This window comes from Rhincodon typus, chromosome 2 (assembly GCF_021869965.1).
Source record: "Rhincodon typus isolate 14 chromosome 2, sRhiTyp1.1, whole genome shotgun sequence".
Taxonomy (NCBI): domain Eukaryota; kingdom Metazoa; phylum Chordata; class Chondrichthyes; order Orectolobiformes; family Rhincodontidae; genus Rhincodon; species Rhincodon typus.
The window spans coordinates 142,057,354-142,070,550 of record NC_063333.1 but is presented as its reverse complement, the minus strand read 5'-3'; the positions used below and the strand labels follow the sequence as shown (position 1 = coordinate 142,070,550).

The following is a 13,197-nucleotide window of genomic DNA, read 5'->3' as shown; positions in this document are numbered from 1 at the left end:
AAGTGGAAGTGATCCTCCAAGAAGACATCATAAAGCGAAGTCAAAGCGAGTGGAGTTCGCCAATCGTGTTGGTTCGCAAACCTGACGGTACTCAACGATTGTGCATAGATTATCAGTAGGTCAATGCTGTGACCAAATCAGACTCATACCCATTTCTAAGGCTAAAGGACTGTGTGGAAAAAGTCGGATAAGCCACTTACATCACAAAATTGGACTTATTTCACGGTTACTGGCGAGTACCTTTGCTGGAGACAGCAAAAGAAGTTTCTGCTTTTGTAACCCCAAATGGGCTTTATCAATTTAAAGTAATGCCCTTTGGAATGAAAAACGCACCAGTCACTTTTCAAAGCCTTACGAACAGAGTTGTGGCAGGATTGACTAATTGTGTCATCTGTATAGATGACTTAGTGATCTTTAGGCATTTGTGGAAAAAAATCACATGGAGCATTTAGCATAGCTCTTTCAGAGATTATGGAAGGCAAAGTTGGTCATAAACTTGGCAAAAACAGAAATCGCGAAGACCGTCTGATGGTTTTGACAACACAGGACCAATCCTATTTTAAGAAATTAATATGTCATCAAGGGTATAAAAAACAGGAGCAGTTACAAAATCAGCAGGGAGCGACCTGCCACCTGCTAAGAGATCAGCTCTCTCAACTCATGGAGAAAGCATCGTCTAAATAAACGTACCGTGGCACTCTTAGTTAATATTTCTGACAAAAGAATTTGACGGAGAAGGCGTTCCTGAAAGAAGATCAACGAAGACATAGAACGTTCCGGAAGGCGCAACCTGGCTGTAATTTCGAGAGATTAAATTCTAATTTTTTTAATTTTGGTTTACACAAGTGGGACTTGTATTTATTGGAACAGCATACTATTAGAATTTTGTTTTATTCGGGAATAGTTGGTAGATAGAGGGAAATTGTTTAGTTAATTTGTTCACTGTTAGACTTGGATAAATAAATTGTTACTTGCTGATTATAGAGTGAGTATGAGGAGTTTATTTCATTTCACCACTCCTTTATAACAGATTGAGGGTGAACGGGCACGTTATACCACTTTTCACATTTCTTTTAACAGATTATAGGGCGAGGCGAGCCTGTCTGGGTGTTTCGGTTTTAGTTATCAGAAGGGGGTCGACCTTCGCTTTATAACAAAGCTCAATAATGAACATAAGCCCCCACTGTGTTACCTTCAGTTGTAGAATTTGTTCATTCTTGGCTGACCTTTCTGCTTCCAACTCACTCAATAACAGTTTTAAGGTGGCTTCGGATGCCCTTCGATCATCTAGTTTCTCTTGTTGTGACTCAAAGGATCTAACAGAAACATAAGGCGTCCTTGGACTCTGGGAAAAGAAGGTGTCTATAAATAATCAGCTTTTGAAAACAAGTTATTGCAATGGCAGTACAGGCAGTCGATTGTTGTTACACTTTTGTTATATAACCCAAATTCTTAAGAGGCTCAGAATACTTAGACTTACGTGGGTGCAATCCTTAGCAGTTGTACCACACAGGACCACGTCTACTCATGAATTTGCACAGCGAAGCAGCAAAGACCAATGTAGACAGAAAGAGAAGAGGGATCTGTCAAGAGTTCACGTGGATGGCACTAAAAGAAAACCTTATTTTGATGCCTCAAGAATCTCTTCACAAATAGTAGCCACTTCCCCCACGATGATCTACTTTTTCAATTGCTATTCAGTGCTCACACCTCAATTTGGATATCCAGACAGGACGCAATTCCACCTGTTGGACTGGTATACTTGGTATGAACTGGTTTACCAATTGTACATCGAGTCCTGATCAAGTGTAGTAAATCCTGGTAAAGTCTCGTTCCCAATGGCAACACTGGCTTTGTAAGGCTTGGTATAAGACATGAGGCTTCGCAGAGTCTCTACTTCAAAGCCAAATTCAAGAAACAATTATCATTAACTGTAACCATTCAAATTTACTTGTGGACCACCATAATGATGGCTCTAGGATACATTTCCAATAAAGAGCTGAGCACATTGCTCTTCAGTTTACAGGACTCACTAAAGTTGATATACTGCTACAATATTTTGCTCTGTGCTGGATCCAACTTCATGTTGTGAACTTCATCAGCACTGAAAATCGCAATGAACTTGTCTGTGCACAGCTTATTCATAACCCTCAATATCTATTATATACAAGAGGTGCATTAACAGCTAGGCCTAATACGAACTGGTTACAGTGAAAAAGCATCAGTGCAATAGATGTCAGATTAAAATAGTGTGGCCAGCATTGCAATAAAAATCTCAACTTTATCAAAAACTTAAAGCCAGCCCACTATCTACAAGCTTAAAATCTGAATGCAATGCTGTCTCAACTTAAAGGTGGGGAGCAACCACTTGGAAGTGGTACCCAGGGAATTCTTATCTAGTAACAGTTGCTGCCTGTAGAACAGAAGGGCAGAAGGAGTGGGAATAGGGACAGAAATGCTAGCCTTTCAGTGGTCTCACCTGTGGCTTGTCAACAGAAATGTTTCTGAAGGATTCAATCTGCCCAAGTTTCTGTTCGTTTTTACTTTTTGTTGCTTGAATTTCAGCATCTTTCACCTTCAGCTGGAAAACAAACAGATCAACATTTAGAAGAAGTTTTGAAAAGAATGAATAGCACAATATAATTCGTATGGTGGGACACATAATCATACATTCTGTAGCAAATCCTATAGGAAGGATGTTGTGAAACTTGAAGAACATTTACAATGACGTTGCCAGGGTTGGAGGGTTTGAGCTATAGGCTGAATAGGCTGGGGCTATTTTTCCTGGAGCGTCAGAAACTGTGGGGCGATCTTATAGATTTATAAAATGATGAGGGGGCATAGATAGGGTAAATAGGCAAGGTCCTTTCCCTGGGGTGGGGGAGTCCAAAACTAGAGGGCATAGGTTTAAGGTGAGAGGAAAAAGATATAAAGGGACCGAAGGGGCAACTTTTTCATGCAGAGGGTGGTGCATGTATGGAATTAGCTGCCAGAGGTAGTGGTGGAGGCAATTACAACACTTAAAAGGCACCTGGATGGGTATATGAATAGGAAGGGTTTGGAGGGATATGGGCCAAATGCTGGCAAATATATAGGATATCTGGTCGGCATGGACGAGTTGGTGCAAAGGATCTGTTTCCATGCTATATATCTCTATGATTCTAATTGAGTCACCTTCAACTCAAATACTGTAGGTGCTGGAAATCTCAATCAGAAACAGAAAATGTTAGAAACAGTCAGATCAGGTAGCATCACGAGAGGGAAAGAGAATTAATGTTTCTGGCTGTTGATCTTCATCAGTTCTGAAATGGTCAAAAAAAAGGATTAATTTTCTCAGTACAATATCTAATGTGATAAAATTTCTCTGAAATAAGTCTCATGTCATAATAGCTCAAATAATATTCAAGTGTTCCAGGCAACTGCATTAGGACCCTTGCCTACATTAATTTGGAGCTTAATGTCTGTTTTTGTACCCTCTCTAAAATTAGTCAGAAAATGAACATAGCAGACCATTGCAGGAGGCTGCCTAGGTTCTGCTACCTAAGTGACAAGATTGTAAATTTTAAAAAGTTCTTTGATTGTGGAATTAAGAGAGATAGGAGTATACTTCATGGTTCCACAGCAATAATGTGGGCTGCTGCTAACCTGCACCTCGTTTACCCTGACCATCCCAACATAGTATAAGAATGCTGTCTAAACAGTTCATTCCTGAAAATTGTTCTTAAATTTCTTCCCCATAGCCCGATTGTTAAAACGGATATCTACTCGAAGATCAACAGAGAACTGAATTCTAAACTTAAAAGTCAAGAGAAGAGCAGATGGATTGTTGCATTCAATATTTATTAACTAACAGAAAAAGGTTGGACCCTGCCATATGAAACAAAAATCATCTGCTCAACTAATGTTACATTTGCTTATATTCTAAAATTACCAAACTAAAGCTCACTGTAAAGTGGAATTTATGACTTCAGTACAAAGTGATCAGCAAACATTCCAGCAGTTAAGAAGATATGACTGCTGTTGCAGAGAACTTGAGTGCCAACATCATTCTATATTTTTACATCTAGAGAAGTAGAACTTTTAATTTCATTACCTGATCATGAAGTTCTTTAATGGTCATTGCATTTTTTTCTGCTTCTTCTTGCATTATCTGTAATATTGCTGCCTGTTTTTGGGAGTCCTCTGTCAGCTGATCAAGCTGTTGAGTGGCATTAGTCAAATCTTCACAAAGCATCTCCATCTGAGGATTTAAAAGCAATGTATGTGAACATTGAGCAACATACAATTTAGCATAAGAACACTAGCTCTTGCACCTGGGATTTCAGTTAGGAGAATCATTTCTTTTTGTTCTAGTAGCAGAAACAGAGGTTCTCAGATAAGGGATAAAAAAAAATCAAGTCACATAGACCATATCTCTATAATTTCTATATAAATATTAATTCGCCCACCTTCACAGAGACAAACTTGTGAGACCAAGTGCAATTATTATAAATTTGGATTCACAGTAGAAACTTTCTTGAATTTGGAGGAGTCAGCTGTTTTGATAAGCAGTTTGATCATTTTACTTTTGCGGCAGTTAAGTCATACCACCTTGTGTCTGTGTGTTTCATAGCATAACCCAGGGAGTCAAATAATAATGGTGGTTTAATTTGTATTGGATATTAATGCCCTCACAAATGTACTACTACAATCTCTCTAAAGGCAGAATGAACACTTGGCAAGATACTAATCAATATTGATTTAATCTTGTGTTATTTTACAGCAGTTGAACATATTGAGCAAGTAATGATCGAATCAAATTAATCTGTTCATATGAATTTGAAGGAGCCTCTCAAGCATTCGCCACTATTTAATAAAATCACAGTTGATTTGATTGTGGCCTCATCTCCAGTTTCCTGTATACCCCTTATACTTTGACTCCCTTGCCAATTAATCAATCTAACTCAACCTTAAAAATATTCAATCAACTTACTTTCACCATTATCTGGGGGGATGGGGGGGAAGAACAGAGAGAGAATTTCACAGACTAACACCCATCTCACAGAAGAAAAGTCCCCTCATCTCATTTTCAATGGACAATTCCTTATTTCTAAACTGCATCTCTTAGTGATGCCTCCTACAAAGGAAAACATCCTCTCAACTTTCAAGCTTCAGCAAATCCCTACAGGATCTTGTATATTTCAATAAATACATTTTGCCCACATGCATTAGTGCAAAATAGGAAACGCACCTCCCTCCTGAACATCTGTGAGTTATCACCTGGAATGATTTTAACACAATGGTTTTAGGCTACACCCCTACATTCCATTCTTGCAAACCTTTGTTGCCTGACTGCTCACAACATTCCAGTTCAAACATCTCACTGACTGGTCGTTGCATCAGTGTTTTATCTCTCGCTGTTCACTGGGGGGAATAAAAAGGAAAAGTCCCTATTAAACCGGTTATACAATTTTTTTGGTGGTTAGCCAGGCTTTTGGCATGTGCCATCACAACTTCAAACCAAAATTATTGAGAGAGTCAAAAGGGTGTAGTTGATTTTTCACATACAGAGAATGCACTCCCTCTCCATATGTACTCATCTTACCAAACTCCCGGGGACTTTAGCACTGAGATGATGCCTAGGGTCTAAGTGCATAGTGAGGTACTGCTGAAATTCAATCAACTAAACCACCAGGATGAATACTGGTACAATTCTTGCACTTTGACCATCCAGGATCTCCCACAAGATTGCAGCATTTTCTGGAGCTGTGGATAGAATCAGGCACAGCAACAAGTCCAGCTTTTCAGGTTCTATTAATGAATTGAATCCGGCATTGTGCAGAAACTTTGCCTTGTCAGTTTTGGGGATCAGATTTAACAATTCTGCTACAGGGTTGGCAAATTCCTCACATTCCATAGGTGGTGATCTTACCTCTGACTCCACAATAACTTCCTTCACTCATATTTTGCTGACCTACATACGCACACGTCTTTAATCATTTAATGCATCACATGCCAAAATAGATTTGGGGACAATAATGTATAATGAGGTGGATCCCTCCCGACTTCACTGAACAACATGCCACCCTACAACCATTTTGCCTTTTTGTCACAATTTGCTTTTTCTCAAAAAGAAATTTATTCACGCGTGGGACAAGGGTGACGCTGGCCGGCCGGCCCGAATTTGTCGCCCGTTCCTACTACCTGACAACTCATTCATCCAATTCAAAACTCATTTCTGGATGTAGGACATAGGTTATGGAGACTGTTCCATCCCATAGTTAGGAAATGTGATGAATCAAGAAACCACAGGCAGGACTTAAAATCTGCTGATAAATGTGCTGAAAATTAATATTACTGTAACCAAAGCAAAATGGAAATAATTACAGTTTATTTCAGAGTTACAAAAAAATAGTTGTGGAACAAAACAAAGTACAATATGTAAAAACTACACTGAGGACAGTATCCCATCACCAAGTCACCCCTTAGTTCCACGTGGAGAGTCCTCGACACTGATCCAGCTCCCTCAGAGCCAGCTCTCAGAGTGAACAGAACCTCTGACACTCCTGTTTATATCAGTCAGTCAGGCCTCCCTGATTGGACCAGGTTAACAGCCCCAATCAGGGAACTCATATTCGGAGGTCCAGCTGCCTGACCTTGTTACAATCACTTCGTCCCTCCCGCTTGAAATCTCAGCATATAGGCCTGTTTTTTTTTGTAGCTCCTCATGAGGTGTTTTTTGCACCAGGTCAGGCTCCTTCAACTCCGCCTCAGATACGGGAAGTGTGTACCCCAAAGTAGCTTGCCACTTGCATCCGGAGAATCTCGGAAGAAATTTGTTCTCTTCAGGCAGCAAAAGAGTCGAGACATCGATATCCGCTGGTGTCTATCCCAGATTCCGAGCTATCTTCAATGTTTGATGAAGAGGGAGAACACACAGGTTCTCTAACAGTCGAAAATGCAGTCGACGAGCTAGGCACGTTTTTCTTCTGTACCATTTGCAACTTTCATATGGTCCATGTGCCTGTTCAGGACTATTGCAACTATCCAAACTGGACCTGACCTCTTGTCGACCAAGCCTTTTTACCCATGTAAAACCATTCACATGGTTCCTACACCAAATTTTGACTCCTGAAGTAAACTGTCTCTCTCGCTTAGCTGAGTCTTGTGTCTGGCATTGGTGTTCCTGATGCTGTTCCACGCATCAAAGTTTGGACTGCTTTTTCTGTCAGACCATTGGATGATGGATGGCATGTAGCTGTCCTTATATGACGAATACTATTCAACTTTAGGAAATACTCAAATTCCTGGCTGGTAAACAATGGTTCGTTATCTGTGACCAACACTTCTGGTTGTCCATGTATTGCAAAAGATGCGAGCAGTTTTTCTATTGTTGTCTCTGTGTTTGATGAAATGAACTCTATGTACGTCCAACTTTTTGAGTGGACGTCCACAATGACTAAGAACATTGAACCCATGAAAGAACCTGCATGGTCGATGTGTAACCAAGTCCAGGGTTTACATGGCCATTCCCACAAAAAAATGTGGGGGAGCTGCTGGCGGTAATTTTTGTCCTTGTTGGCACTCTGGGCACTGCCCCACCAATGCAGCTGTGTCTGCATCCAATGTTGGCCAGCAGACATAATTTCTTGCTGACATCTTCATTTTGGAAACCCCTGGATAACAGGTGGAGTCCAGTCAGTATCTGGCGGCGATCTTTGCTTGGGACAAGTCACTTTTACATCCCATAATATTATGCCGTCCTCTACTACGATCTGGTCTCTCTGGGTCCAAAAAGGTTTCAATTCTGGTTTTGATGGCCCTTTGGTTTCCCCCATCACTACTAGCTGTTTCAGTTTTGCCAGGACTAGATCTTTCTGTGTCCAAAGTCTGACATCGTCAGCCGCAACTGAAGGTGCATCCTGAAAATTTAAAACCATTGCGGACTCTTCCAGTGGCGGATCCACTTGAGGTGTATCTGCTAGTGGGAGTCGGCTCAATGCATCCGAATTTGCTACTTGGCCTCCCGGATGGTGTTCCAACTTGTAATTATATGCACTTAGTATTTCAGTCCACCGCTGAATTTGTCCTGAAGCCACGAGTGGCATTGTCCTGTCCTCTAAGTAAACCTGGCAGGGGTTTGTGATCCGTTATTATTACAAATTTATGCCCACAGATGTACAGGTGGCACTTCCTGACTCCAACTATGACCACCAAATTTTCCTTCTCTGTGTGAGCGTAACAACGCTCTGCATTGGCCAAAGTCCTGGATGCGTACGCTATTGGGTGTTCCTCCCCATTGGGCCACTTATGAGTTAATACTACCCCGATGGCATACGGGAAGGCATCGCACATCACTACCAGATCCCACGTGGGATCATAGCATGCTAACAATTTAGAGGATGCTAGTAGTTTCTTCACTTCCCTAAAGTCCATGGTTTGGCTATGCAACCATTTCCAAAGTTGACCACTTTTAAGAATTGTTGCAAAGATGTCAGGATAATTCACCAGCCCAAGGAAAGATCTAAGCTTTGGTACTGACGTGGGAGCAGGGGGACCATTATTTGTCCTCACTTTATCTTCCAACGGGTGCAACCTTGTCGTGTTGATTCGGTAGCCTAAATAGGTCACTTGGGGTTCCTAGAACACACATTTTTCCCTTCTATGCCTGCCTGGAAGAAACATCTAAGGACCATGTCCAAGTGCTCTAATTGCTCCTTAAAGATCTTCCCTGTTATTAGCGCATCATCTAGATAAATGGCAACCCACTGAAAAATTGCACAGGCTGACAATACCCCAAATTCAATCTTGTATATTGGTAGAAACCCTTATTGGTATTAATTGTAGCATACTTCTCAGAATTCTCATCTAACCACAACTGCAAGTACATATGGCACATGTCTAGCTTTGTGAAGGTCAGCACCCCCTGTCAGCTTTACATACAAATCCTCTATGCGAGAGACTGGGTATTTATCCAGCTGCGAAAAGCAGTTTACCGCTTGTTTAGAATCCCCACAAAGGTGAATCAACCCACCGGGCTTCACAATCAGTAAAACCGCTACGCCCATTCCGCAAAGCGGACTGATTTGAACAATCCTTCACTTTCCAGCCTTCTGATTTCTGCCTCTTCTTTTGCTGTAAGACAAGTGGCAGTGGGTGGGCCTTGCGGAATTGTGGAATTGCTTCCTGATCAACATGCAAGGTGGTCTCAGCTCCTTTGATAGTTCCTAGACCTTCCTGGAAAACCTCCAGGTATTCAATTAGGACTTCGCTCAGGCAGTCATTTTCTAATTGAAAATGTTGACCCAATCTAGGTAAATCGTTCTCAACCAATTTCACACCACTAAGCTTGGGTCTGAATCTTTTACGACAATCAGTGGTAATTGAACCAGCTGCTTCTCATAAAAGACCAGAACTGAAGTTGTACCGTTGATCTGTAGGGATTCCCCGGTATAGGTTCACAGTCTAGCTGAAACGTTGAGCAAACTTAAAGGTTTGAGTCCAGAGCAAATTTTGTTAAAGGCTGGTTCTGTATTTATAAACGGCTGTACCGGTATTGACCTCCATTAGAACCGGGTGACCATTTAACCAGACATTTATTTTGATTGATTCTGATTTGGATGTTGCTAAGCAATTTAAATGTTCCAACCCAGATACAGGTAGACTTTCCAGGATATGCACTCTCCTGGATAACGGCCTATGACTTCTCTTACTCAGTTTAGGTCTAGTGGGAGTCTTTTGCTGTCTCGAATCCATGTACTGGTAGCAACTACAATGGCTTGCCGTCCCGGATCCTGAAGAAAATTTTAACTGTTTGGCCGAAGCCTGACTTTGTTTTGGGGTTTTGCAGTGAGTAGACCTAGAGTTCCTCTGTTCAGGATATATTCTGAGTGAGGCTGTGCAATTGCCTTCATCCAAGTGGTGTTCTCCAAGCGCAATCAGACTGGCGAGGGTGTCCACTTCCACTGGAATACCCTGCAACTCATATGCTCCACATGCTGCATTCTCCGATGATAAAGCTATGATAATGCCTGTTTGAAGTCCAGTTGGGCTTCAGCTAGTAGGTGCTTCTGCATGCTTACATCATTAATCTCACATACTGAACGGTCTCTCAGCATCTCATTGAGGATTAAACCACAGTCAAATGCCTCCGTCAGTTGTCTGAACCTAGCCAAAAATCCCAATACGGATTTCCCTGGTTCTTGAATTGCCAAGTAAAACTGACTGCACCTCAGAACTAGAGGTGGCTCAGGATCATAATATTCCTTAACTAAATCTATCAACTCATGAAAGGTTTTAGTATCTGGTGCCTCAGGGAAAGTTAGGCTCCTAATAACCAAAAAAGCTGCAAGTCTACAAGCTGTCAACAGTATGACTCGTTGCTTTTCATCTGCCCCAATTTCATTTGACGGGAAAACATAACACATTCTTTCCACATACTGGGCCTGGTCTTCGAAGGCAGGATCAAATGAGTCAAGCTTCCCATATAAAGGCATGATGCCAGAAATGCTTACCTCAACCCAAAATATTGCGATCAAATTTCTTCAGGAATACACTTTTCTCTCGTCACTACTATAATAACTCCACTGAGGACGGTATCCCATCATTAAGTTATCCTTTATTTACATGTTGAGAATCCTTGACACTGATCTCAGAGTGAACAGAACCTCTGTTAGCTGTTAGCCAGGACTCTCTGATTGAACTAGATTAACAGCCCCAATTGGGGAACTCATTCTGAGAGGTCCACCTGGCTGACCTCGTTACAGACACTACACAATACATCTTTAAACTGTATGTGAATACACGGGCCTCAGCTTTAAAATATGAAGCACAATGTTCTGTGGTCAAATTCCAGTATTAACTGATATTCAAATGAGTCTGCGCCTGCTTGATGGCAAGTACCCTACCTCCTGACTCCCCAGAGCCTAGCCACTTTCTACAAGGCACAAGTCAGGAGTGTGAATGGAATGCTCTCTACTTAGAGTCATAGAGTTGTACAGCACGGAAACAGACCCTTCGGTCCAACTCGTCCATGCTGACCAGATATCCTAAATTAATCTAGACGCATTTGCCAGCATTTGGCCCATATCCCTCTAAACCCTTCCTATTCATGCACCCATCCTGATGCCTTTCAAATGTTGTAATTGTACCAGCCTGCACCACTTCCTCTGGCAGTTCATTCCATACACGGATCACCCTCTGCATGAAAAAGTTGCCCCTTCGGTCCCTTTTATATCTTTCCCCTCCAGCCTTAAACTATGCCCCTCTAGTTTTGGATTCCTCCACTCTGGGAAAAAGACCTTGGCTATACACCCTATCCATGCCCCTCCCGATTTTATAAACCTCTATAATGTCACCCCTCAGCCTCCAATACTCCAGGGAAAAAAGCCCCAGCCTATTCAGCCTTTCCCTGTAGCTCAAACCCTCCAACCCTGGTTGAGTGTAGTAGTTCCAACAACATTCGATAAGCTCAACACCATCCAGGAAAAAGCAGTCTGCTTGACTGACACCCCAATGTTCACTTTTAATATTCACCTTCACCATCGACATATAGTAGCAACAGTGTGGACCACCTACAAGATGCACTTCAATAACCCAGATGCACTAAAATAACCCAGACGCACATTCGACAACTCGTGATCTTTATTACCTATTAGGACAAGGGCAGCAGACGCATGGGAACACTACCTTCTGCAAGTTCCCCTACAAGTCACACACCATTCTAATTTGGAACTCTATCACCATTCCTTCACCAACCCTACGTCAAAATCATGGAACTACCTTCCTAACAACATTCTGGGTGTCCCTATGCGCCAGATTAATAAATCTGGAACATATAAATTATTGTCAGTAACAATGACCATGAAATCATTAATTACTGTAAAAGCCCCTCTGAGTTACTCATGTCCTTTAGGAAAGAAAATCTGCCATCCCTATTTAGGATGACATATACATGACTCCAGAACCACAGCAATGTGATTGACTTTTAACTGTTCGCTGAAATAGCAAGCCACTCAGTTCAAAGACAACTAAAGATAGGAAACAAATGCCGGCTTCATCAGTGATAACGAAATGAGTTAAGAAAAGAATTATAATAATTCAATGCTTTCCAGTTAAATCCCAACAAAACAAAAAGTAATGTGTAAAAATCTTAAAGAGTATTAAATTTTATGGTCTCACCTGCACATTACATGAATTCTCTTTTCTCTCTATAGCCTCTTTCATTTCCAAGATTTCTTTCTCCTTTCTTTCAATAAAGGCTTTGTTTTCTTCCTTAGCAACCAGAGCAGCATTGTACTTCAACTGAAGCAGCAACAGAAAATGTTACCATCTTTGAGTATTTATTATCAAGACAAAACTAAAATATAAAACTTGCTTTCAATTTACTTCACACAGTAACAGCATTAGTGAAATCCCTAACTACAATTCTCAAGAAACAACACTACGGTCCTGTTGCTCAGCAAGCCCACTGAAACCAGAGATCTTTGGGACTACATTGTGCTGCAAGTTAACACAATAGGTTTTGGAGCTTTCTTCTAGACCATATGAAAAAGGTGAAGTATCTTTTGCTTGCTAGGAACACGTGCTCTGTAAAAAACGGTTTGGAGAATTTTAACACAGCTCCAGGGTCGCACGAGTGCACAATAAACATTGTTAATTAAACAAGTGTCAGTAAAATCTTGGAAGACCACAATTTCTCGTGTTGAAGGGGAAAAATTTCACTGTCTCTGAGGGCAGGGCTAGAATACACGATCAGGGCTCTCAGATCAGTGTATGAAATGCGGCACTACTGCCTCACAGCACCAGAGACCCAGGTTCGATTCCAACCTGGGGCGACCATCTGTAAGAAGTTTGCACATTCTCCCCGTGTCTGCATGGGGTTTCTGCTGAATGTTCCAACTTCCTCGCACAGTCCAAAGACGTGCATGTTTGGTGGATTGGCCACGCTAAATTGCCCATAGTGTCCAGGGATGTGCGGGCTAAGTGGATTAGCTGTGGTAAATGCAAGGTTACCAGGGATTGAGTGGGGAGTTGGTCTGGGTGGGATGCTCTTTGGAGGGTCGGCGCAGACTCTATGGGTCAAATGGCCTCTTTCTGCACTGCACGGATTCTACGAAATAGCAAACCTGACAGGTTTTGTGAGAAGGTAGGAACTGCAGATGCTGGAAAATCTGCGATAACAAGGTGTAGAGCTGGATGAACACAGCAGGCCAAGCA

The 13,197-nt window shown here is 41.6% G+C and overlaps 1 protein-coding gene across 1 annotated transcript in view; it reads right to left on the bottom strand.

The window, feature by feature from the left end:
• The window catches only part of LOC109935219 (kinesin-like protein KIF15-A), a 94,092-nt gene that overhangs the window by 18,697 nt on the left and 62,198 nt on the right, over window positions 1-13,197 (bottom strand). The window contains exons 17-20 of the mRNA XM_048609196.1: window positions 12,160-12,282; window positions 4,094-4,240; window positions 2,480-2,581; window positions 1,193-1,345 (exon numbers count right to left, since the gene is read on the bottom strand). Coding sequence (XP_048465153.1) covers window positions 1,193-1,345; window positions 2,480-2,581; window positions 4,094-4,240; window positions 12,160-12,282 — 525 coding nt within the window. The remainder of the gene's footprint in view (window positions 1-1,192; window positions 1,346-2,479; window positions 2,582-4,093; window positions 4,241-12,159; window positions 12,283-13,197) is intronic.